The sequence below is a fragment of the Rhinatrema bivittatum genome, chromosome 12 (assembly GCF_901001135.1).
Source record: "Rhinatrema bivittatum chromosome 12, aRhiBiv1.1, whole genome shotgun sequence".
Taxonomy (NCBI): Eukaryota; Metazoa; Chordata; class Amphibia; order Gymnophiona; family Rhinatrematidae; genus Rhinatrema; species Rhinatrema bivittatum.
In genome coordinates this window covers 30,507,917-30,535,242 of record NC_042626.1, presented here as the reverse complement: position 1 = coordinate 30,535,242, position 27,326 = coordinate 30,507,917, and the positions used below count along the sequence as shown (strand labels likewise).

The window sequence follows — 27,326 nt, the reverse complement described above, 5'->3', positions numbered from 1 at the left end:
TCATTTGCCCTCAAAGCCCAAGATGTCAAGGCCTTCCTTTTTGGAGTGGCCTTTTAAGAGGCAATATGTTTTCACCAGGAACATGCTGGTAACCACAAGGCTGGTGCCCAGAACAGCAACGATGATGAGGCCGATGATGAGTCCCAGCAACCAGCCCTGTGATGGAGTCTCTTCACTGGCAACTGGAAGAGAGAGAGGGAGAAAGAGAGAACGCATGGGGTTATCAGTATCCATTAACTTGATGATGCGGATCAGGTCATCTAGGAAAGGACAATTTTCAAAGCTTTTCACATGTAGAAAAAGGCCTAGGTCTATGCTCCTCCCAGTTGGAGGACATATTAAGAGTGGCAGAGTGGTGCTTTCACTAAAACACTTGCAATGGCATTTCCCTCCTGGAGTGACCACAGTGTTGCAGTCCTGGAGCTGGGTTTGAGCAACCAAGATCATTCTGCGGAGAAGGGTGGGAGCTGAAAGTAGAGAAGTCCAATTTCTCATCTCTCTCATAGAAAGTGGAGCTTGGGAAGGGGGTAAAACTTGCCTTTGTCCCTTTTGCTTCATATGTCGTAATGGGTATACAAGACCACACAGGCTTCTAATATGGGTTGGCTGTACCTGGGGCATCCAGCCATGTAGTGGCGAGTATTCCCACTCAACCCTGGCCTGCTTTTCTCTGGGGAAAAGGAGACGCTGATTCAAATTCATGGTGAATGAAGATGTACACAGGAACAGCGAGAAGTGTGTGTGAGGTGTATGTCTTGGAGGCAATCAATCAGGAAAGAGAAGAGGAGAGGAGGGAGGGAACTGCCCATTCAGTGCTCTGTTCCAGTGATCCAGGATCCAAGATCCAAATGAGTCTGGGAGGAGAGGAGGAGAACGGTGTCCAGGAGAAATTCAAGCAGTGGAGAATCGGGTACCAACAAGGGTCTTGGGGAGTCACGGAGGCCAGCATCTGTCCAGGGGAGCCATTAGACTCCAAGAAAAGGAGCGAGGGGATTCCAGGAGGGTGTATCAGCAAGGATTAAAACCCCTTTATGAAATCTCACTAGCTGCATTCTGGATTTTTCATGCCCAAAATGGTAAATTGCCACCTGTTTTAAAGTGCACTATTTTTCAGTAAAGACTCTGATTTTGCTACACCATACCTTTGTTAAGTCTTACTTTCGATACTGAAGGTTAATCTTCCCCCCTTTTGAAGAATTCATGCCAGAGTTGCAGAACTGAGTCAGAACTAAGCACCCCACCCCCAGTTAACCTTTGCATCAGGAAGGGGAGCTTCATATGGATAAACAGCTGTCTAGCCACATGAAAAGCCCGGCTGAAAATTGCTTCTCCTCCCCCATCACTATGCATCAAAAAGGGGGTGGGGTTAGGATGGAGAAGAGAAAATACATGGAGGGGGGGGGCTTTCGTTTTGCTGATAAAATAACTTAAATGTAGGCGTGCTTCCCAATTAAGGGGGCAATGTTTTAATTAACCCTCCGCAGGGTTTCCCATTGAAAATATGCTTACAGTAGCACAGCACCTGCAGAACTGCAAACCTGTGTATAATTAAAAAATTGCCCTCTTGCTTAGGAAGCATGCCTACACTTACGTTGTTTTATCAGCAGGGTAAATGGCCGGTTCTCTCACTTGTTTGTCCAACTGGGGAAGCCTCAAAGCCAGTTCGGAAGTTCACTTGCATGGGAAGGGATTTTGACAGGCTGCCACAGAAACACAGCTTCGGAGTTTATGAAATTTTGTGACTGCTAACATTGATGGTGTTTCTGGAGCAGAAGGCTCAGATCTGGAAAGGAAGGTTGGGGGGGGGTAGCTTTGACCTATGTTGTCAAGAGAGGTCCTGGGACATGGGTTCCAGTCTCCCCTCTGCCACAGACTTTTAATGTAACCTTGGACCATCCACACTATGTACTTCAGTTCTAATCCCAGCTTTGCCCCCATGTCTCCGAGTGGTGCAGTCTGGATAACTGTAATTGGATAATTGTAGTAAGAGTTACACTGTTCATTTTCCTCTCCTTTACCCCCTTGGCTGCTTTCATGCTAGGCCATGTACCCCAGAGGTGCCTGGATGCATGTTCCAAAAGTGTTGTGTTAAAGTAAATTAGGACCCTGTTAATCCAATAACAAAACCAAAATAATTCCTATCTGTCATACTCTTAGAACATCAATAATGTCATGACCCACAGTCCCAGACTGGAGGGAGGGAGGACGGGAGCTGGAAAAAGCCCCTCTTCTCCGTATGGTCAGTATATCGGACTAGCAAACAGAATCCTTGAAAGGATGGTTTTCTGCATCATTTCCAGTCCTTCCCACTAAACGTTTTATTTTTCTGTATCATTTGCCGTGGTTGTAGCACAGGGGTTAGATACTCACTGTCGCTTGAGTCGCTGGATTCCTGTGTCTGTGTTTCTAAATTTGGAAATCAAACGGGCATGAATTAGCTGCCAGACGTTGCTACACCCAGAAAGCCATTTAAAAATGGGCAGCGCTGGCACAGGTGCCGTGTTGTTCACAGGTATGGAGAAGATTTCGAGGCATGGCAATCCCAAACTAACTAACCCTTCATCTGCGAGAGCCAGGAGCTCTATAACTAACCCACTGGCACAGCTTTCAATAAAAATATATTAATTGGCTAGATGTACTGTCTACAACATTTACAGAGATCTATTGAGAACCATAGTCTCGGATGCCTTGCTTCTGCTCAGCTGATGGCTGCTATTTGGAAAGATATTTCGCAGGCACCAAGAAATGTTGAAAAGCAATATAAATACCATAGCTGGAGCTGACACACTAGCTCCGCCAGTACAGCAGTAGAGGTTTAGCAATCCTCCTACCTCCATCACTTGTATAAATGGGTCCAGAAGAAATGGTGACTGGGTCCGAGGAAGTGCCAGGATTGCCTGCATTTGCCTCCCTTCTTCTTCGTGATGGGGAGGCAGTAGTATTTAAATTGCCACATGCCTGTTTGAAGACAGCATGAAGTAGGGTTTGTTACAACTCATCAGGACCACTGGTCATATGGCAGGATAGTCGGGTTATACTGCTATTCAGGTGGACTTCCGTAAGCACAAGAAAAGCAGAGTAACAGTAGACAATGGCAGAAAAAGACCAACTTACCCATCCAGTTATACCTGTCCACACTGCTAAGGATACATCCCAGCTGCTAGTCATAGAAGTTCGAACAATTGTAGACTATCACTCTTTGTTTACCAGTTATTAGATTGAGGGTGTTTAAGTTGTCGGGTGTGCGGGGTAGCTGCATGTAGGCTTCTTCTGATAATAAGAGGGCACTCAGAAGGGTTTCCCTTACAACCTGGGATATCTAAAATCCAGGCTACTAGGGATGCCTTCAATCACAACTGCTTTTGAAAGGCATCTTTATTCTTCCACAGATCCAAAAAGATTTACTCCCTCATTCAAACATTAAAACACCAAACCTGTAATCATATTAGATGATTAATTTGTTTTCCTTAGTTACATAGGGGTTGATTCACGTACCACACCCCACCCTAGTGGTTTTGGCCTCCAGGAGATAAAGTGCAGCTACCTACTGAGTTTTTCTGAATATCGACTCATAAAAGGGGGATGTCCACTCTTCAGCTATTCAGAACATAAGAACATGCCATACCGGTTCAGACCGAGGGTCCATCAAGCCCAGCATCCTGCTTCCAACAGTGGCCAGGCCAGGTTACAAGCACCTGGCAAGTGCCCAAACAATAAATAGATCCCATGCAACTAATGCTGGTAATAAGCAGAGGCTATTCCCTAAGTCAACTTGATTAATAGCAGTTTATGGACTTCTCCTCCAGGAACTTGTCCAAACCTTTTATAAACCCACCTGTGCTAACTCCCTTAACCATATCTTCTAGCAATGAATTCTAGAGTTTAACTGTGCATTGACTGAAAAAGATTTTTCTCCGATTTATTTTAAATGTGATATTTTCTAACTTCATGGAGTGCCCCCTAGTTCTTGTATTATGTCTGAAAGATGAAATAAACCAGTCACATTTTCCCATTCTAGTCCTCTCAACATTAGTCAGTGAGTTGTTAAACTCCTCAAACGTTATTTGCAGGAGGCGGATTAAAGATATTCAGAGGGCTCAGGAGGCAAAGCCTTATTGGACTTCTCTTCACCTCCACTCCCACCCCCAAAGTCTTATTAACCCACCTGAAAATATGGCTTCTATTTGCCTCCCTGACAGTCAGTTCCCCAAATATATTTACTCCAGCTCAGAGCAGGAAGTAAGTCTAGTGAGCCTCCCATTTGTCTGCCTAACTCCCATTATTTGCTATAGGAGGAACAAAAATATATATATTTTTTCTTCCATAGAAAATCATGGGAGCCAGCCTGTGGCTGCTACACTAATTCCTTTTACTCCATTGGAATGAAATCTTAAAAAGGCCTCAGGAAAAAGCTGCAACGTCCCATTTGGAGCTGCTTTTAAAGTGACAGTAACAGGATGGCCAGTATTGCTCTGAGAAGTCCAGCAGGAGGAGTGGGGTCACTTGGCACAACAGAAACAATCCCATACTCGTTTCAAACATTTACCAGCGGCTGTATAAAAGAGGTACAAAGAGGGTAGTGCTTTCCTTTCCGCTTGATCTAACTAAGATGGACGTAAAATTCAGCCCCAGCGACTGTCAGATGGTGATTCTTATATCAGTATGGGATTTTAGTTTTAGTGTTTGAACATCTTGAGCACAAACATTAATCTTTAGACAATGCTGCTGCTTCCTTTATTAACGCAATAACATAGTAAATTAGGACAGATGAAGATTAAAATAGTCAGTCTGCCCAGTTGAGTGAGACTCATCGTCTTTTGGAAGATGCACATGAAGGGAATAATTCTCAAAGCCATTCACATTGCATAAAACCTTGTTTTGTGTGTGTAAATGGATGTTCTAAAATTGATAATCACTGCAATAAACAAGAGTCAACTCGCGAATGCATCCTCAGTAAATATGTCAAAGAATAAGCATTTACGCATTATTTCAAACTTCTTTATTATACAAAGAGAAAGACCATCATGCCACCCATACGTGTAAAGCCAAACATACTGCTACATGTTTAAACTGGTCACATATAATCATCGGTCCAATATGCACAATTATTTTTTTTATTTTTGTAATACTTTTCATGGTCATGCAATTAAAACGATTTATATTCTGGGCATCAAGGTTCTTCCCTATTCAGGCAGCTTTAACATGCTTTTCAAAGGGCAGCCAAAGACAAGACCTGACATAGCACTATGTTTCGAAGTTCTGCATCAGGGGTCTAAACAGCATTTCATGGCTACTTCGGTTATTTTACACTAAAAATAAAATATACAGTCAGAAATCCAGAGTTGCAACAACCGCTTGAAAATAAGTATTAACACTTACAAGCGTCTGTCTCTATGCAAAACTGAAAACCCAAATGTCCATTCCTTTCAAGATGTTCACCACATGCCAGTACTAGGAGCTTTTTTAAGTCCTGGGCAAATTAATCATTCACATGATCACATGAGGGATGTATAATCAGGTGATCTAAAGTGGTGACAACTGTCAATGATATCATCCAAAATATCATGTCAAAAAAATAGACTATGAGGAAAAAGTGACTCCATTCAATGTCCTGTTAAAACCATTAAGTGCAATGGTTTGTATTTGAAAGATCCAATGTTGCTCGTGCTGCAATAAAATTACCCGATTTGGGTTTTCAATTTTGCATAGAAACATAGATGCTTGAAGAGGTTAATGCTTATTTCCAAGTGGTTGTTGCAACTGAGTTCTGACTCTGTTTTTTTTATTTTTAAAGCAAAGTAACCACAGAAGTACCATCAAGTGCTGCTTAGACCCCTGACTCAAAACTCCGACACATAGTGCTATGTCGGATCTTGACTTCAGATGCCCTTTGAACAAGCATGTTAAAGCTGCCTGAATTTTGAAGTACCTTGATGTCCAGAATATAAATGGTTTTAAATGCATGAAAGTGAAAAGTATTTAGAAATTTTAAAAAATAACCAAGCACATTAGACAATGATTAGATGTGAGCCATCATAAATTTGGCATTGTACATATGGGTGGTATGATGGTCCTTCACTTTATATAGCAAACAATTTTGAAGTAGTTGGCTAATGCTATTCTTTGACACATGTTCTAAAATTGATCCAGGCTCAGTATGTGCATAAAAGTACATGCATAACCCTGTTTTACATGTACTTTTATGCATACTGAGGAGAGGTGTACTGGGATGAAGTTGGGGATTAACACATATTTCTGATTTAAAAAAAGAATGAGGTTAACTTTCAAACGACTCCCCACCGCCGCATATATTCACGTATATGGCCGCATGGAGATCTACGATAGTATTTTGTATCCTGTACATCTCTCATACGCTCATGTTACAAAAAACACGTATGTACGCCTACACGTGAATCCATGTAATGGATTGGAAGTATTTCAATGCATTGGACACACACATTTCTCCTAACATTTTTTAGAATATATGTGCATATATTTTACGTACGACAATAAAGTAGGATTTGCTCATGTAAAATCCGATTTATGAACGTAAGCTGGTAGATTTTAAAGCATGCGCACGTAATTGAAATTACCAGTTTTCCAATTCCTCTACCAGTTTGCCAAGTCCTTCTCCTGGTCATTGGGACCCTCCTGGTTCTTCAGGCTGAACACCCAGACCTCCCACCCAGCCAGTACGACACAGGTTTGATATCAATTACACAAGATAATTAACAGGTGCAAAATTGCACAAGCAAGTTGCCCAATGTATGCGCATAAATCTCTTTTAAAATAGCAACTGACACGCGTAATGGTTGGCCCCACCCCAGAATGCCCCAGACCACACCTTTTTCTGCACGTACATGTTCACGTGGACCCTAAAGTACATGTGTGCTTTCATATCATAAAATAGCGATCACATGAGTACAGGCTACTTAAGAACATAAGAACATGCCATACTGGGTCAGACCAAGGGTCCATCAAGCCCAGCATCCTGTTTCCAACAGTGGCCAATCCAGGCCATAAGAACCTGGCAAGTACCCAAAAACTAAGTCTATTCCATGTTACCATTGCTAATGGCAGTGGCTATTCTCTAAGTGAACTTAATAGCAGGTAATGGACTTCTCCTCCAAGAACTTATCCAATCCTTTTTTAAACACCGCTACACTAACTGCACGAACCACATCCTCTGGCAACAAATTCCAGAGTTTAATTGTGCGTCGAGTAAAAAAGAACTTTCTCCGATTAGTTTTAAATGTGCCCCATGCTAACTTCATGGACTGCCCCCCTAGTCTTTCTACTATCCGAAAGAGTAAATAACCGATTCACATCTACCCGTTCTAGACCTCTCATAATTTTAAACATCTCTATCATATCCCCCCTCAGCCGTCTCTTCTCCAAGCTGAAAAGTCCTAACCTCTTTAGTCTTTCCTCATAGGGGAGCTGTTCCATTCCCCTTATCATTTTGGTAGCCCTTCTCTGTACCTTCTCCATCGCAATTATATCTTTTTTGAGATGTGGCGACCAGAACTGTACACAGTATTCAAAGTGCGGTCTCACCATGGAGCGATACATTTTCCGTTTTATTCACCATTCCCTTTCTAATAATTCCCAACATTCTGTTTGCTTTTTTTGACTGCCGCAGCACACTGAACCGACGATTTCATTGTGTTATCCACTATGACACCTAGATATGTGTATATATTAATTTTTACACATGTAACTCTTTGAAAAAGCATTTGCATGCTTAAAATGGGATTAAACCATGTAAATGCACTTTCCTCATGTAAGTGAGCTTTTGAAAATTGCTACAATATATGCCATTGAATCCTCCATAGGTTTTATCTGTGTTAAGTGCACTTAACGCAGGTAAATGACTTTTGAAAATTGCTACAAAAGTTTGTTACATTTACATGCGTAACTCCTTTGAAAATTCACCTGTAAGTGCACATGCATGAGTTTTGCATTCCGAAGAGGAGGTATAACGTTGCACGAGTGAATGTATACGTACTTGAAAATACTCTAAAATCTGCATGTGCTATGTGGACACAGACTTTTTCACTATGCAGGCTGTTTGAAAATTACCCTCATAAAACCTCCAAATACAACCCAACACCAAATCTCCCATTGCCCATGTCTTCCACCAGACTTCTCAATCCTCCTAGTAACATAGTTATGACAGCAGATAAAGAACCATCCAGTCTGCCCAGCAAGTTGCTCATGGTAACAACTTCCACTTCATGCGGGTTATCCCCATGTTTCTGTTAAGGGTATTAACTGCCGCTCTGTGCAGGTTACCCCCCCAAGCCTTACATATGGGGGTAGATTTTCAAAGGGTTGTGCACGTAAGATACTCGCACAAGCCCTGAAAACCTCCCCCTGCGCGCGCCAAGCCAACCTGCATAGGCTCGGCGGCATGCACAAGCCCCGGGACACGCGCAAGTCCCAGGGCTTGAAAAAAAATGGGCGTTCTGGGGGCGGGGACGTGGGCAGGGTGCCGACCTGGGGGCGTTCCGGGGGCGGGACCGAAGCCTCCGGAACAGCCACTGGGCCAGGGGATGGAGAGCCGGTGCGCGCAAGTTACGCCTGCCCGGGTTGCGCGAACCAATCTACGCCCACGCGCATGTTATAAAATCTGTCCCTAAGGGTAGTAATATTTATAATCAAAACCAAGCAACTGTCAATCCCATAATAAAATTACTACTAGTAACATATTTATAGCCTTCAGACAATGCTGCTTGATGAGCTTTGCTTTTGGACTTGGCCATAGAATCAGTCTTGTGCTTTTTCCCTACCTTCTACATATCAGTACCCTGGACCATAAATTAGGAGCCCAGCGCTGGCTGTCATCTGAATCCAAGTCCCCTTCCCCCGCCGCGCCGAAGCGGAGAGCAATGTTGCAGTTGCATAAAAAGCATCAAGGCTAATTGGTGAAGGGTAGCAGTCCTCATGCTATGTGTTAATGGTAGAAATTGCCACTCAGGGCAGGTTACCCCCATGCACCCTTTTCTTCATTCTTCTTTAGTTTTTCATGGTTTAGGTTAGGATGAAGGGAAAATATAGAATATTTTAGGATGAATGTTCTATATTTTCCCCATATCTTGCTGTAGTAGAGCTTGCCAGACTGGGGAACTGGGCACCTCAATGGCAGGCAAAGTTTAATGTGGACGAGTGCAAAATTGTGCACATAGGGAAATCAATCCTAATGTACATGTACACAATACTGGGATCCAAACTGAGAGTTACTACCCCGGAAAAGGAGCTTGGAGTCATTGAAATGCTCATCTCAGTGTGCGGCAGTGGTCAGAAAAGCAAATGGAATGTTAGGAAGTACTGGGAAAGGAACAGAGAAGAAAACTGAGAATATCATAATGCCTTTGGAGAAATCTATGCTTCAACCGCACCAGGAGTTCTGTGTGCAATTCTGGTCACCCCCATCTCAGAAAAGGAACAACAGCACTAGAAAAAATACAGGGAAGGGCAGCAAAAAAGATAAAGGGTATAGTATGGCTTCTCTATAAAGAAAGGCTTAACAGGGGGAGGACTCTTCAGTTTGGCCAAGAGATGACTGAGAGGGGATATAATAGAGCCGGGCTTCCCAAACTATCCTGGGGACCCCACAGTCAGTCAGGTTTTTCAGCATATCCACAATGAATATGCAGGAGATAAATGTGCATGTCATGGAGAATCCGGATATGCAAATTTATCTCATGCATATTCATGTGGATATCCCAACCCCATCTGGCTGTGGGGTCCCCAGGACAGGTTTGGGAAGCCCTGTAATAAAGTCATGAGTGGTGTGGAACAAGTTAGTAGGGAAAGGCTATTTAAAGGGCCGGTGCTTCCATTAGACAAACTAGGCAGTCACCTAGAGTGCCAAAATGTTGAGGATAGCAAAATCCTCAGTGTGAGGCCTAGAGGGGTCCTGTGCCAGATCTAATACTGCCAAAGAAGGGAAGTTGGGGAGGAGAGAGGAGCATAAGTAAAGGTTCACTAGGGCACCAAATATGCTTACACCAGCCCTGGCTATTTTCTCTATCAAATAGCACTAGGGCTAGGTCCATGCCATAAAACTAGCAGCATTAAAACTGAATCTAAGAAAATATTTTTTTAGTCAGCTGAGAATTAAACTATGAAATGTGTTGCCTGAGGATTTGGTCAAGGTTACTAGTATAGCTGGGTTTAAGAAAGGTTTGGACATGTTTCAGAACATCTATTCACCTAGACAAGGAGATTGCCACCTTTTACTTCAGGGAGTGAACAAAGTGAGGGGATCTCAGAATCTGCTATGTACACCCAGTAACCTATGGAATACAACGGTCTGAGCCAACGTGGCACGTCTTAGGTTTGAATATACTGTCAGCACATTTCTGCAGAAGCCCATGTCAAGAAGAGATCCGTGTGATTTGGAAAGCTCAGGGCAAAAAAGATCCTTAGCTAATTCTTGGGTTAGTCCAGCAAACCGCAGCAGGAATGCCTTCCTGTAGCATAGGGAGTGGTGGTACCTTTACAAGCTGCGTGCAGGAGTCTGGCTGGCACAGCCTGGTTACACAGTGCAGGTAGATGCTGGATGGCTTCTGGTCGCTGTATTGTACAAATCGGAAGGTATCGAAGCTGAACTGAGCAAATTTGTCAACGCCATTAGTTATCACCATGGTCTTGTTCTGCACAGTGCATCTGAAAAAAAAAAGGGGGGGGAAGGGTTCAGAAGGTCTTACATTTTCAAAGTTGAACAGCTGATTGGTGACTGCACAAAAGATGAAAGGTGGCAGATTTCTTTCTGTAGAACATGCATGGTGTGTGTGCCAAACCGAGCCACAACAGTACAAGTGCCATCTTCCCAAACCAGATCTCCTTCTTAGTGTTTTTCTTTTTTACCTTCCATATGATTTTTCTCTTATTGAGAATGTAGTCTTTTTCTTGGTTTTATTTTACTTAGACTGCTTTTATTGTTGTTCCCACTCTAATTCATGTTTTGTTTCTTGCATTTAGTTTATTCTTTTTAGCTTGGTTTTATGTTATTTTGTGGATTGAAGTTTCATGCCATTTGGTTGGTTTTCTGTTATTGTACTCTGCCTCGGGCAGATTGTTCTGGACAGAAATTGTTAAATTATTATTGAGTGAACTTGAATCGCTTACATTTCCACAGCACTATGGTATCTTTTGACATACACACACTAGATGAAGAGGCAGAGCTGATTTTGAGGCTAACAAGGTCCTTTCTGTATAAGAATCTCCCCAGGCTCCAGGCTTTGAAGCCTGGGTGGGGACTGAGCTATGCCATGCCATGGCAATTAGGCTCCTGAACTTGGCAAATTGTGCCAAGGCAACCTCAATGAACACAGGATCTCAGGTTATTATTATTATTGTTATTATTTTCTTGATTACCTGCATTTCAATAATATCATCAATGTTGTTTACAGATATACCATGATTATACAAACTGATAGAGTAATAAAAATAACACAGCAATACTATAACAAATAATATACAGTAGATCACTAAAATTACATTAATAAGCTTACATAAATAATACATCAAATAAATAATATTAAAAGGCCTAAACAATGTCTTGCTTGGAAGATAGGTTCCCTATATGGTGCCGTACCCTGTTATAAAGCTGTATTTCTCACTCGGTATGGTCGTAACCAGTGGTGTTGGAGTCGCAAAGCACTCATCCAGCAGTACGTAAAAGCTCAGAGAGAGCAAGAGAAAAGAAGAGACATTAGAATATTAAGCGATAATTGCAAACTTTTTTCTCTGTCTTGTTCAGAAGATGGAAAATAACTTTTGCTATTGGTGGTGCCAAGGGATTGCATTTTCACTCGCAAGAGGTGAGCTTACACTGCAAACGAGCAGTGTCTGCTCTCCTACAGCATGCCAAATGTGCTTAAAGCAAGAAAAGTGGCTGCTCTGTATGTGGATTATTGCATGGGATGCACTATGTGAATGTGTTATTTTTTCCAGTTACATTTAATCATATTATCACATATAATAATAAACTCCTGTACACATATAATACTGATATTAAACAGCACCTGTGTCAATTTAATATTAAGACAGAGCACTTAACCCATCTGTTATAACACTCCTGTGGTACCAGGCTAAAGCATGAGTTGTGCAAGCCTCCAAGAAGTATTACAGCCTCAGGCAAATCACAACTTATGGAGCCTGCTATTCAGCACCACTGAGCTAGACAAGTAACGACTTATCCAGGTAAGTGGCAGCCACTGAATATCTGGCTACCATTAGCGGCTGCCACTTAGCCAGATAAGACTCTTATACGGCTACATAGTTCACTGAATATCTGTTGGGTAGGCAGTTGGCAAATTGGGGAGGGACTACTTATCTGGTTAAGTAGCTATATTCATACCTATCCAGAAGTTGATCGGATAAGTTAGACTTGCCATGGAGCTGTTGTGCTGCTGAATATCGCATGTAAGTTCGCCAGATAAGCTTGAGGTAGATTTCTGGAAATCTACCTCAAAGCGGCTTAATGATATCATTTTTAGGCACGTTTCGCTGGTGCAAAAGCATCTCTTGTTGACAGTGCATCTGTCTGTACATGTCCAGACTCAGAACCTGCTACATGGATTGGGCTGGAATCCAGCTTGGGAACTGAAACTAAAAGTTGTCAGGTAATTGCAATTTTGGTTCAAATTGGTACAAAATCACAACTGCCTAACATCTTTTAGTATCCGTCGCCATTGCCAGCTTTTACTCACTTGGAGGAGTGGAAACATGCCTTTGTGTCATGCTTCTAGCATGCATGCTACAGCTTGCTTAAATAAGTTATGTCGCGTATTGCAATAATATATAACTCAGTGGGTTGGTAACTGCATAACTTACCTGGTGGTAAGGTTAGTGGCACTAACTTGGACATAAATCTTGGTCTTTAATGGATACACAGTGCCACTCTGGTTCAATGAATGGGAGAAGTTTGAATCCTTTTCACAAAAAGAAATTGATGATTTCATTATTGGGTTAAACAAGTCATTCCATACCATTCTGAACAGCACTGGATAACATGCAATAATATGGGTGTAATAAGTGCTTCCTGCAGTGTCCTGAAGAGCACCTCCTCACTTATTGCCATCATTCTGACAATAAATGCATTTGCCAGAAACAAAAGCAGATTTGGCACCAGGAATTAGGCAATTTTGAGTATAGCACACACTCCATACAAAAATAGATTATCTTACACAATTTGTACTTACAATGAACAAATTCATGCTCAGGGTGCTGATCAAACTGCCATTGTTCGTGTTAATGGCAACATTGGCTGATGACCTACAAAATAACACCATAACATCAGTTTGTCTGAATAATTCAGCCCTGGAGATCATCAGCCCTGTTAATCCACATGGCGGGGGGGGGGGGGGGGGCGAGGGGGTTCCTTATTACAAAAAAGGACCAAGGGCCGATTTTATGGTTCAATATCAAAATGTCAGCAGTTCGATCCTCGAGCCGGGTTTTCCGGTCCCCAGGTTAGCTGGGCTGGGGATGCTGTGGAGGCAGCATTTACAGGCCCCAGAGGAGAGACGGTTGTGGTGATCGCTCAAGGTGACACCTATTGGCTGGATTCAGGGCTCTTGATGCAGATCTCTGGAGGCAGCCCCCGTCCAGCCCAGAACCATCACTACAATGACCAGACAAGGTATATTGTTAGAAGAAGGGAAGATGAAAAATATCCCCAGGTGCATGGTACCAGAATTCCAGCCCTGGTTTCAACTGAACTAAAGACCCAAAGGAACAGGCAAAAAAAAAAATCCAGAATGGAATAGGATGTAAGTTCACGTAGACTGGACAAGGCAAGGTCATGGAGCACTAGACTCAAACCAGCTTTTTTATGTGTATTGTTTCTGTTTACAATTTTATGGATGTTTTATTTCTATCTCACTTTGAATGTGAGTAATAAGTTGTTTTAAATAAATAAAAATAAGTAGCCACTAACCAAGTGATCATCCAAAGGCAATTCTGGCCAACACCAATCATGCCAGAATTCTGATGGCCTAGGGGGAGACAAGCTCTATCCCTGCACACATTCCTTGAACCATCCAGTCCTCAAAAGTAAAGGCTCCCTTTTCTCTATCCCTGCGTCCATTCCCTGAGCCCTCCAGTCCTAGAGGTGAAAGATTTTGTATCCCTGGGCTAATCAGCTGGCTCATCCATTCTGCTGCTTATGAGGAGCATCAAGGGTCACCATACTTACGTTAGAAGCTGGGTGTTGTTGAGCAGATACTGCAAGGGGTAGTAGCAGGAGAAATTGTAAAACAAGTTGGTGGTGTAGGTGGTCAGTCCGCCTTCTGATAATGGCGGAGTTTCAACGAACCCAGAAATGACCACAGTTTGGACAACAGAATATTCACTGAACATTCCACTGCCTCTGCTATCCTCAATCTAAAACAAAGATGAATATTTGCTGTAGTGCATGCAGGATCTTTTTTTTTTTTAAATGCCAAATAAAGTGGCAGTCCAATTAATTACTTAAAATGGACCGGCGTTACCTGGATAACATTGCCACAAGCGTTGGGTGTCGTATCATTCACCAGGAAGGCATAGTTGATGACTGGAGGGCTGGTGCTGTTATCCAATGTGCCCAAGCAATTTGTCTGGTTGTGTTTGCCATTCAGGGCCAGCAACAGTGGGTCAAAGTTCGCATACACAACTGGACAGAGGTTTATGGCCAGGAATATGTTAGCAGGTCCACAGGTCACAGTTATGTCACTGTTCACTGCAGCAGCAACAACAACAAAAGAAGAAGCAAAAGGGACCATTTTAGATTCTGGCTCACCTCACTGGATGACACTTAATCTAGTGTGTCCTTGATTGAGTGACGTCCTCAACAGGTCAGACTGCCTGGAAAACAGACTCCCAGAAATGCCTTATATCATGAAATTACCCATTTGGAAGGCACTGCACTCTGCTTCCCTTTAAAACCATACCAAGGTACTCCCCCAAAAAAAGGAAGTGAAGAGAGAGGTGGCAAACGATTCAGATATTCAAATACCTCCAAGGTGCAAATTATGCACAAGAAGCATTTTTCAGTGGAAAGTTTTAGAGCAAACAGTTACATCACAGGAGGCAATTTTCAAAGAGATTTCCATAGGCAAATAGGTGTTTACTCATGGAAAAAAGGTCTTTGAAAGTTTGTCCCTTCACACACCCCCCACCCCCTCCCCCACACTGTCCATCCATAGTGCACATCGTGAAAAGGGACGGAACTGGGAGCAGGGCCTGCCAGGGCCGTCCCTGCAAAGCACGCATGGGGGAGTGTATTTTTAACTCTCCGAACGTACTTCCTAGTGGGGAGCATTCACCTGCAAACTCTATCAGGATAATTTTCAAAGGAAAATGTAAATGTAACATTCTATCGTAGTGATTTTCAAAGAGTTCTGCTATAATATATGCTATTGAATCACCTGCGGATTTTACCCATGTTACGTGCACTTAACACGAGTGAATCGGCTTTCCAGTAAGTATTTGGAAAAATTATATTATTGTTGCACTCGCCTGGGTACCTGCTGTACGCATCGGAACAGTTGTACACGTCTCCAGCACTCTGCTGTATTACAACAGCAAGGATCCAAGTATATAAAGCAAACATCATTGCACGCTTAAATCTGTTAAACAAAAAAAAGAGGGACACAGAGCAGTGAAAAATACTAAGCATGATGTGTCTTCTAAAGAAACTTTCCTTTACCTCTCCCGGAGCTTTCATTTCCTCCAGCAAATAATGACCCAGTTGCTAAGTAATGTTTAGCGCTGTTCTCTACAGTTCGTTTCTTTCCTACGGTACCTGCATCTCCTGGAAGCGGTACCCAGATTAGGGCTCTTGCTCAAGTGAAACGGGCATCCCTGTGCTGCAGTCAGTATCATGGGCTCTAGCTTTGTGGCTGCCGATATTTATACTGGCGCAATATGGAAATGCGATGCTGTGAAACAGGGATTGGTATCTGGCCAGAGGGCTGAAAGCCGGGTTGAGTTTCAGCTCCGATCCTTCACCCTACCCTGTTGGTTGGAAGAGGAGACACAGGCAAGCGTGGTCTCACAATAGGGGGGGATACTGGCGGATGGTCTCACAGTACCAAGCAGGTAACCATCCATTTTCCTGAATGTGAAATCAGAGAGAAAGGCAAACAAATCAGACACCGACAGCGTGATCTATTCGTTTCTAAAACTAGTTGCTATAGCTTTGGTTTTGACCCAAAATTCAGATAGAATTTTTAAAGAAGAGAGCACCGATCTCTATTGGGGGTTGCATGTGTATCAGCTGGCAGAGGGGCCCATTGGTCCTTCCCTCTTCTTCCTCCCCTCCTCCCCCCCACCCCCAACCCAACATTTAGACAAATTAAAGAATCACAATTATTGCTCCTAAAATTCAACATTTATGTTATGTGTAAACCATTTTAAATAGAGTGGCCTAGGGTTAATGAACTGAGAAACAGGGGAAACCAGGGTTCAAATTACACTCTCCCTCCTCCAACACTCTTTGGAGATAATTTTCAAAGAAGATAAGGGGTAGATTTTAAGATGGACATGCGATTTTATAACATGCGCACGCAGGTTATAAAATCAGGGGTCGGCGCGCGTGCAAGGGGGTGCACAATTGTGCACCTTGCGTGCGCCAAGCCACACTGCCTTTCCCCATTCCCCCTAGCCTGACCTTCCCACCCCTTCCCCTAACCCTTTCCCCCCCCCCTAGCCCTACTCTAACCCCCCCTGACTTTTATCTTACCTTTTGTGCCTGCCTCCGGGCAGGCACAAGTTGCACGTCCCAGCAGCCTGCCGGCACGCGATCCTCCAACACAGCGGTAATGACCACTGTGTCAGACACCTCTGGCCCCACCCCTGGACCACCCCCAGACTGCCCCTTTTTGCAAGCCCCAGGACTTACACGCGTCCTGGGGCTTTACGCGCGTTTCCGGGGCTTTTAAAATCTGGCCCTAAGTGTATAAAAGTACAATTCAGTGAATTTTCAAAGAAGTTACGCATATAAAAGTAGCAATTTTCAAAAGCTCATTTATGCACTTACAGCTGAATTTTCAAAGGAGTTACGTGTGTAAATGTAATGCACTATCATAGCAATTGTGTAAAAACCCAGTTTTACATTCTTAAATCCATTTCAAAATTACCTCCTTTGTGAGCTTTAGCAAGTCCTTTATTTCCTTTTGGCTTAGTCACTCACAAGGGCCTGATTTTCAAAAGCATTTACACACTGGGTTTGACACATGCACTTTACCCATGTAAGTGAGCTTTTGAAAATGACTACAATAAATGCTATTCAATTTTTAATAGGTTTTGCCCTTGTGCAGCGAATTAAAAAAAAAAAGCTTAACTGGCATGGAGCGGCAGTTACTACCTTGGGAAGCTTGCTGGGCAGACTAGATGGACTATTTTGGTCTTTTTCTTCCGTCATTACTATGTTACTATGTTAACAAAAAATGTGGGGGTAACCTGCAAGCAGCAGCAGTTACAAACACAAGCAGCTTGCTGGGCAGACTGGATGGACCATTTGGCCTTTATCTGTCTTTATCTGCTTCTGCCTGACTGTGTGCATGATTGTGCGTTTGTGTGCGCGAGCTCATTGTCATTGTATCTTATGTTATTGTATCTTATGTTATTTAAAACAAATAAATGTTATTTAAAACTGTATGTTACATTTACATGCATAACTCCTTTGAAAATCACCCTGTATGATTGTAAGCTCTTTGAGGCTCAGACATTATACTGTGCTGTAAGCCACCTTGAGCATTAATAGGAAAGGCCAAGTAAAAATTCTAAAATTATATTAAATTAAATATGATTTTAAAAAGGTCCAGGTTGTTTCTTTTACGTTTAATGCGATGGGAAGGTGGGCCCATTCCTGATCTTCCCATCTGGATGAAAAGATGAAGTGTTTTCCCACATCAGGTTTGTCCCACTCTCTCTTCTTCTAGATTTCCTTTCTCACCTCTCCACCCCAGCTCCCTTGTTCACTCTCACATCTCCTGGCCCCCTGGATCACTATTTAACTCCCCTGTGCCTCTTGCTCGTTCTCCACCACCTTTTACCCACTTTCAGGCCGATACAGTACAGTGCGCTCCGGTGGAGTGCACTGTTATCCCACGTTTGCACGCACGTTTTCGACGTGCTAGCTTTACCCCTTTATTCAGTAAGGGGTAATAGCGCGTCGAAAATGCACATCCAACCCCCCCAAAACTAATAGCGCCCGCAACATGCAAACACATGTTGATGGCCGTATTAGTCATTCCCGCGCGATACAGAAAACAAAATGTGCAGCCAAGCCGCACATTTTGCTTTCAGAAATTAGCGCCTACCCAAAGGTAGGCGCTAATTTCTCTCGGCACAGGGATATTAAGTCGGAGGTCCCAAAAGTTAAAAATAATTTTAAAAAATGTTTTAAAAATTTTAAATCGGCCTGTGGCTCACGGGTTAAAAACCGGATGCTCAATTTCACCGGTGTCCAGTTTCCAAACCCGTGGCTGTCAGTGGGTTTGAGAACCGATGCCGGCAAAATTGACAGCCTCTGCTCCTGTCAAAAAAGAGGCACTAGGGATGCACTAGTGTCCCTAGTACCTCTTTTTACTGCGGGCCCTAATTTGAATAATTTTATTTACTGAATCGCACGCACAGGAGAGTGGCCTTTGCATGCACTGGGAGAGCAGGCACTCGCCCACTCTTTCGCGATTTTTACTGTTATCGGCCTGTTTGCTTGCTATCTCGCCCCTCCAGTCACCCTTTGTGAAAATTATGAGCACAGGGAGACGCTGAGTAAAGTTTTCACTGACAGTGTCCATCCTCTTCCACACAGGGCTCTTACTCCTCCCACCATTACAGAAACCTGCATTTGATTTGAAGAAAAATCATCCACAGTTGTCATTTATCAGGTCATACAAAGGTTCTAATAACTCCTTATAAACTAAGCTAAATTAAAAATATTCTTCAGTCTGGAGGGGGTTTTTTTTTTCCATTTTCTATTTATTTAAATTTCAAAATGTATTCAAATATATGACAAGTCATAAAGCCATTGGAACTTTAAGCTTCTTTAATATAATAAAATCTCTACTTAAACTTGATGTACAAAAAAATGTGCATTCTTTTATAATTCTACTTCAGCAAAGTACCCAGTAACCGGCGTTGCTCATATAGTCTGGTTTATAACAGTCTGTGGGTACATGTGCCTGTGTGTGGGGGGGGTGGGGGGAGGCCTGGGCCTGGGCCTTTGTGTGTGTGTGTGTGTGTGTGTGTGTGTGTGTGTGTGTGTGTGTGCTTCTGCCTTTGCCTGACTGTGTGCATGATTGTGCGTTTGTGTGCGCGAGCTCATGTGTGCTTGTATGCACTTCTGCAAGCTTGTGAGCCTTCTGCACATTAGCATGAGCTTGCATGTGCAATTATGTGAGCTTGTGCATGCTTGCGTGATCTTGCATGCATGCTTGTGTGAGCATTGCTTTTCTGTACACCCTCCGACTTAATATCATGGCGATATTAAGTCGGAGGTCCCAAAAGTAAAAAATAATTTAAAATTTAAAATCAGCCCGTGGCTCGCGGGTTGAAAACCGGATGCTCAATTTTGCCGGCGTCCGGTTTCCGAACCCGTGGCTGTCAGCGGGTCCGAGAACAGACACCGGCAAAATTGAGCGGCAGCTGTCAAACCTGTTGACAGCCGCCGCTCCTGTCATAAAGGAGGTGCTAGCACTTCCTTTTACTGCGGGCCCTAATTAGCCTAATTTTATTTACTGTATCGCGTGCACAGGACACTGGCCTGTGCGATCCCCCGCTCTCCCGCGTTTCTTTCTGTATCGGCCTGATAGTCTCATAGTAACATAATGGATGGTGGCAAGTTAAGACCAAATTGGTCCTTCTGGTCTGCCCAGTTGAAATTCCTCTGCTTTGGGTAGATGAGACTGCACATTCCCATATCCCACCCACCACCAACATATATGCAAATGCACACAAAGTTGTAGAAATCAAGGATGCTCGTATTTTCCTGACTTGTTCCAACTGAAAGCAACACATGGTAGGATGAGGTTTGTGAAAACTGAAACTAGCGCCTCTTGCCCCACAAAAAAAATGAAGGATTATTTCTTCATGCATTTAGATCATACCACTTCCAACCCCCCAGCCTACACAAAGATTACAGTCCAGCAGCTCCAACATAACACCTCTCACCCCAGAAGCACCCTCCCCCTTTCCCCCCCCCCCCCCCCCCCCCAATCGAGGCTGGACCCCAGCAGCATTCTTCCGCTTCTCCCCAAGGCTAGAGTGTGTTTCTCTCCTTTACCACCATGTGCAGTTTTCTAGCATTGAGCTTTTCGTTAATTGGAATGGGAATATTTTAGGTGATCATGTTAGAATACTAGAATTCATTCAGTCTCTAGAATGATTAATCCAGACTGTCACCAAAACCTATTATTGAATCCAGTCAAGAGATGAGGAGAGGTCTAATGAGCAGAGCATCAGTCTATCCTGACCCATGAATTCAAGACTCCCCTGTAACCTCGGGCAGGTCACTCCATCTCCCTGTCCTTCTGGGACCTTGTTGAAGACAAGGATGTTTGTCATGACCAAGCTGTCCCTGTACTCAAATGCTTAAAGCCTGATTGACAGATATCTTGGACTTGGAGTGGTATAGGTGTGCTTGTTATCATTTCAGGCTTGACCCAACAGCTCCTGGGCAAATGGATAAGGGTTGATCATTTCCTGACTGGAGTAAGTTACTTTCCGTATTTCCAGCACCTAACTTTCTGGTAGCATGTCACTACAGTCTATGGCAGTGATTTGATTTCCAATCCTTTTCCAATTAGAACTTAAAGGGCTTTAGTAAAATTATAAAAACATCACCTCCCCAAAACTGCAAAATTAAGCCAGCGCAAATGAACAACTCTTAGTACAGCTCAGTGTGCAGCAGCAGTCAAAAAAGCAAATAAAATGTTAGGAATTGGAACAGAAAAGAAAAGAAAACTGCTAATATCATACTGCCTCTATATGGATCCATGGTGCAACCGCTGCTTGAACATTGTGTGCAGTTCTGGTCACCCCCTATCAAAAATGATTCAACAGAACAAGAAAAGGTTCAAAGAAAGGCAACAAAAATGAAAAAGAGGATGGAATGGCTCCTTTACTTTAAAAAGAGGCTAAACAGGTAAGGGATCTTCGGCTTGGAGAAGAGGCGACTGAGATATGGGATGTGGAACAATTAAATAGGGAATGATTATTTAGACTTTCATATAGTGCTCTAGGACTAGGAGACATACCATGAAAAGAGCTAGTAGCAGATTTAAAACCAATGAAAAAATATACTTTCTTAAAATCAACACATAATTAAGCTGTGGAATTTGTTGCTGGAGAATGCAGTCAAGTAGTATAGCTGGGTTTTAAAAAAGATTTGGACAAATTTCTGGAAGACAATTCCATATGCAATGATTATTCAGGGAGACTTGAGGATTGCCATTTCTTACTTCTGGGAGTGCACAACGGGAAATGGCTCTCCTCATTAGGATCTTCCGGACGCTTCAAAGGGAAATGGATTGACCATTATTGGAGACAGGATGCTGGGCTCAGGGAAGCATTACCCTGACCCAGTATGGCATTTCTTAGGTTCTTATTCCCACCCAACTCTTCTAATTGTAGATAGCAATGGAAGAAGCATGGTTCAAATCCAGATTCATATTCAGGCACACATCAGTCTTAGTTCAAATCAGACTCAGCTTTTTGGGTTTGCTTGGAAAATTCAAATTTGTGTGGATTGTTTCAGACATATGAAACTATTTGCAGAGTAGCACAAGTCTTAAAATATTTTGAACATAAGTGCAAATTTGCAAATATCTGCAGCTGTATATGGCCAAAAGGGTCAGAATGAGGGTGAACTCTTTCAAGTGATGGTAGTAGTAGCGCCATCATTAAGTGTGTTCAGGTGCTCCTACATTTACTAGGGATCCTATTGGTAAAGAAAATGCTAAGGAGCCAATTTTCAATGAATTTAGGCTCCTACCTTTTGGAGTTCGAACCTAAATTGGCCTTTTGAAAACTTTCAAGGGCTGAGTGCCTAAATTTAGGATGCTAAAAAGTGGGTGGCTTTGGGAGCGGCATCAGTTAGGAGCTTAGCACTGATTTTCAGAACTAGGCACCTAATTTAGGATTCTAAATCTTGGCAAATGGAGGTCCACATTCAGACATGTCCAGATTGCAAGGTTAGCCAGACAAACTTATCCAGTTAACTTTGCAAGGATATTCAGTGATGCAGTCACACTATTGAATATAGACGGCTGTCTTAAATATAGCTGGATACGTTTATCTGCTATAAATGAAGCAGAATGATGAATCTAGGGGTTAGGGACCTAAATTTAGGGGGCTCAGCTTTTTTTTTTTTTAATATTAGCCCCTATGCCTTTAAATCCTTTTGACTCATCTGATGAGTCTTATTGTATTTATGTACTGCGACAACTAGGGATACAAGCCATTAGTTCTATGGACGGAAGCAGAGGAACAATGATGATCAATGCCTAAAAGAAGTATGAGTGTCGGACTTTTCCAACAGGCTCCTGGTCTAGGCACCCAGCTAGCTCTAGAACCATGAAAACAACTTTTTTTTATGCTTTCTAATAAATTCATCTTATGTTTTACACTGAAAAAATGAGGAATCAGAATTTGAGAGTTATTTTATGGATTTGGCTGATACTAAAATGGAGAACAGGAAGGATTTTTTTTTCAGGGATTCAGGGAGAACAGTTCTAAATGGTTGGAGATTTATCCTTCTGCTATGTGAAAATGGATTTGATTCTCCTGCTAGAGAATGCAAAGAGATCTGCCTGTGATGGTCAATAGCGAATGCTGCTAACAGGGAACTTTTTAATGTAACAACATCTCACTGTGATCCACCTGTGGAATGGATCTTTTGCGATTATTTTCATCTTTGTGACTAAGCCAACATTTGTTAGAACCACTCAACCTGGTGTCAGCTTGAAGTGGTTTCCTTGAGAACTGATCCATGGGTAAAAAGAATTAATAGTGTGGCCCTTACAGCTTCATTGAGTCTGTTGGTAAATCAGAGAATACCTTCCACTGAAGGGTCTGGTCAATGTTTCCCAGTGTAGATCTTTGCTTCAGGTGGTCCACTACAACATCTACTTGATCAAGACTGTTAAAGAACCCACAGCCCAGGCAATCTGCATACCTAACAAAGGGTTACATCATAAAAAGGGTACAAGTTTTCCTCGTTGACATTCATATCCTGTCCCAGTCCAACTGATTATTTGAACCTCATCCCCATCCATAGATCTAATAAAGCTCACTGAAATTTCAAGTGATACCAGTAGACAGCTGGCAATTTCCTTAAAGCTTATTCAAGACCATCACAGGTTCACCCAACTGGCTTACTCTTGCTTTTTCTGCTCGGGCCTCATTATGAGAGTGGGGATGCTCTTCTAAGAACTCCAGGGCCCAGTTTGTCTCCTGGCCCAGGAAAAGTATCTCTATTCTGCCCTAAGGTTACCAGACAGATCCATGAAGACTTTAAAATTTTGCCTCAGGTTAAGTCAGCTATGGACTTTACCTAGAAAGACAGTATATTAAAATACATTTTATCTATCTTATCTTTATCTTTCAACCCACTGATTTTATTGCTGACAACAGATGTGTTTGCTTTTATGCATATTTTATTAAAGATTACACAAGCCCTGTGACCATTATAACAAAAGGAAAGATACACATGAAAAAGAACCCTCAATGTAATATTGCACACTAAAAAAATAACATTTTATGCTTGCCCACAAAAACAGAGACTTTATTTTAGCACAAAGGAAAGAGAAAACCTAGAATTAAGCTTCATTCCCACTGCATGCAAGATAAAGAGAACATCTGAAGTTGCATATGAAATCAAAAAGCTTATTTCTGAGATGCACCTTAAAAAACAAAACAAGAGTTATAATTTGTGGATGTCTAATGCAATGTGAAACTCATCACTAGGGGCAGGGTATAGATTGCTATATATTATATATAGCGTGCCATGTGACAGCCACATGGTTTGATTTGACTATTTATCCACTGATAAACTAGACACAAGTCAGGTGAAGAAAGCACAATGACAGGGTTGTAATCAGCTGGAGATTTATTTTTGTTTCCAGCTGCTAACTTTTGAACTGAATATTTTGTGCATTTTATCACTGATTAAACTCAGCATAAAAGCTTCTGGCTCCATCTCACCTATGCAGCATATGTAAGATAACTATGATTATATTATATTTTTAATTCACCATGGCGATGACTTTCAGTTACACTATGCATGGAATGGCCTCCAAGTAGATTTGGTGGAGACGAAAATGCTAACAGAATTCAACAGAGCCTGGATAAGCCCAGAGGAGCCCCAGCTGGGAAGTGAGGGGAAAGCCAGAGAACAACCAGGCTGGCCTCTGGTATTGCACTAGGAATGAAATTGGGTCTACATGTCTTTATCTGCCATCATACTCTAGGTTTTTCAACATTATTTATTTCCAAAGTGCCACTGTAAAAAGCTGATTTACTACAGGGTTTTCCTAGTTTAAGCATATTGGGAAAATCTATAGTCTATTTGTAATTGCATCCTCGTTGGATAAATAGCATTTCTGACATTTTATTTATTGAGTTTTCAAATGCATGGCAGCTGTAAGTACTTAGGAAAACAAATTGAAAACAAAAAGGATAAAAAGAGAGCAAACATCATTAATAACACTCTCAGTCTGGTAAGGGGGAGATTTTGCCAAGATTTTAAAGATACAGTGTATCACTGTAATATTTCAAAAAGAAAAAAAAAGGCAGCTATTGGATAAGTCTTTCATCAATCCAATAAAAGGTATCACAATCTGTAAAGAGTTCCATTTTCTGCAAAACTAGTATAGCTACCAGAACCGCTCATGTCCACAGGAGAAGGAATTTTTAAACCTCCCTCACCCATCTCTAAATATTTCCATCTGGGCAACGTGACAGACATAAAGGGCCTGATTTTAAAAAGCATTTACTCGAGTAAAAACCAGGTTTACTGGAGTAAATTCACTTTACTTGAGTAAGTGGGTTTTTGAAAATTGCTACAATATATGCCATTGACTTGTCTATAGGATTTACTCACATAAGTGCACTTTACTTGAGTAAATGGCTTTTGAAAATTGCTACAATAGTAGCTACATTTACGCATGTAACTCCTTTTGAAAATTACCCCCATACTGTGTATCGGTCCCAAATCAGTCAATCTGATTTCACAGTATGCTTTCAAGCCTCCAACTATCTCCCTGGGAGAATGCAAGCTTGGTAAATGCTTTTCATGAATGCAGCCCTAACTGCTCAGCACTGTGATACTTTGTTACAATTACAAAGAAGTCTTACCATTCCATGTTTCATTGTTTCATTATTCACAGAGCATGTGGTGAAGTTGTAACTGCTTCAGGGGTGGCAAACATTTTAGCCTTGAGGTCATATCCGGAGGGGAGGATGGCAAACAGGGGCCAGGGAGGTTCCCCTGGAAATCTGGAGATTTTACCTGAAGTGCAGCAAGGTTCCAGGAACCCAAAAAGCAAACAAAAGTATATATATATTTTTTTACAGATGGGTCCCAATGAGCTGGCAGCGAAATCACTTACAGCTAGAAGTGATCTGGTTTGCTTTTTGGGTCCCTGATACCTTTTTGCATTGCATTTAAAATCTGAAAGGCTTACTGGCAATTTTGTTGTGGATGAAAGATTTGTGCAGTGATAGCATGATTTGATTATTTTACTTTGCTTGTTGATTACACTGATTTCCCCTTAGTTCTTGTAGCTCTGAAAGGGTACGAACAGGACCAGAAAACTATGCCCAAAGCAGCGCTGGCCACATTTTGCATTCAATACGTGGCTCACGTGTCAAAAAAAGATAGCAATGAATTAGGAAAAATAGAAAGATGCCGCAACCTTAGCTTAGGAGGAATGGCTGTGTCAACTGCCAAATAGGATTTTGAGGTAGGATCTGATTGTCCTATGCGAGTATATCAACTATATCAAACAGTCTTATCAAGACCGGGCAGAAGGCATAATAACATAGTAGATAATAATGGTAGAAAAAAACCAAGTGGCCCATCCAGTCTGCCAAGTTATTCTTTTCCACACTGAAAAAAAATATATCCCAGATATTAGCCCTAAAAACTTGACCACTAGTAGGATATTGTTCCTGATCTACATCAGATTTGTTGCTTTCTCTTTGAGTCTCTACCATCCTGGGTAGATGAGCACCTAAATTCTCATACATAATCCAACACCTATCTCCTTCCCCATCCACCCCAATCTCTTATCACCAAGTTTTGTAATAATCTGCACTGCTACCAACATTATTGCCCAAACACTAGACTTCCTAGATCACTATGGTATTGCTGGACAATACCAGACCACCCCAACCTGCCAGGACCAATCCATGCTGGTATCAGCCCAGCTACTCCATGACCTGTGGTGTTACAGAATCATGACACATCTAAGTCGCCAGCATCAGCAGAGTTATTCATGAAGCTTATTCAGAAGAACATAAGAAATTGCCATGCTGGGTCAGACCAAGGGTCCATCAAGCCCAGCATCCTGTTTCCAACAGAGGCCAAACCAGGTCACAAGGACCTGGCAATTACCCAAACACTAAGAAGATCCCATGCTACTGATGCAATTAATAGCAGTGGCTATTCCCTAAGTAAACTTGATTAATAGCCTTTAATGGACTTCTCCTCCAAGAACTTATCCAAACCTTTTTTGAACCCAGCTACACTAACTGCACTAACCACATCCTCTGGCAACAAATTCCAGAGCTTTATTGTGCGTTGAGTGAAAAATAATTTTCTACGATTAGTCTTAAATGTGCTACTTGCTAACTTCATGGAATGCCCCCTAGTCCTTCTATTATTCGAAAGTGTAAATAACCGATTCACATCTACTCATTCAAGACCTCTCATGATCTTAAAGACCTCTATCATAACCCCCCTCAGCCGTCTCTTCTCCAAGCTGAATAGCCCTAACCTCTTCAGTCTTTCCTCATAGGGGAGCTGTTCCATCCCCTTTATCATTTTGGTTGCCCTTCTCTGTACCTTCTCCATCGCAACTATATCTTTTTTGAAATGCGGCGACCAGAATTGTACACAGTATTCAAGGTGCGGTCTCACCATGGAGCGATATAGAGGCATTATGACAATTTCCGTTTTATTAACCATTCCATTAAATGCAATCAAGTTATAGAATATGCTGCGACTTAGGCTCATTAAATAGTTTTAAAAGCTAGATTAGGTCCTAGGTATTAAAAGATTTGACTGCGTATTCTGATTCAGTCCCATTCTCAGCAATAGGTACTAA

At 42.2% G+C, this 27,326-nt stretch overlaps 1 protein-coding gene across 1 annotated transcript; it reads right to left on the bottom strand.

Moving 5' to 3' along the window:
• On the bottom strand, window positions 1-25,361 carry LOC115074309 (zona pellucida-like domain-containing protein 1). Its single transcript, XM_029573633.1, has 11 exons — window positions 25,354-25,361; window positions 23,021-23,173; window positions 15,511-15,620; window positions 14,505-14,731; window positions 14,210-14,397; window positions 13,215-13,287; window positions 12,847-12,944; window positions 11,606-11,692; window positions 10,503-10,674; window positions 2,832-2,958; window positions 1-260 (listed from the first exon to the last, which is right to left on the bottom strand). Exons 1-11 carry the CDS (start codon window positions 25,359-25,361, stop codon window positions 1-3), a joined length of 1,503 nt encoding a protein of 500 aa, XP_029429493.1.
• Window positions 25,362-27,326: the final 1,965 nt, after the last annotated feature.

Excerpts from the sequence above, each read along its gene's own strand:
- LOC115074309 (XM_029573633.1), bottom strand. Across the intron at positions 14,398-14,504 it reads CTTGTGGCAATGTTATCCAG|ATTGAGGATAGCAGAGGCAG; the intron begins GTAACGCCGGTC and ends TCTTTGTTTTAG. Across the intron at positions 10,675-11,605 it reads AAATACAGCTTTATAACAGG|ATGCACTGTGCAGAACAAGA; the intron begins GTACGGCACCAT and ends TTTTTTTTTCAG.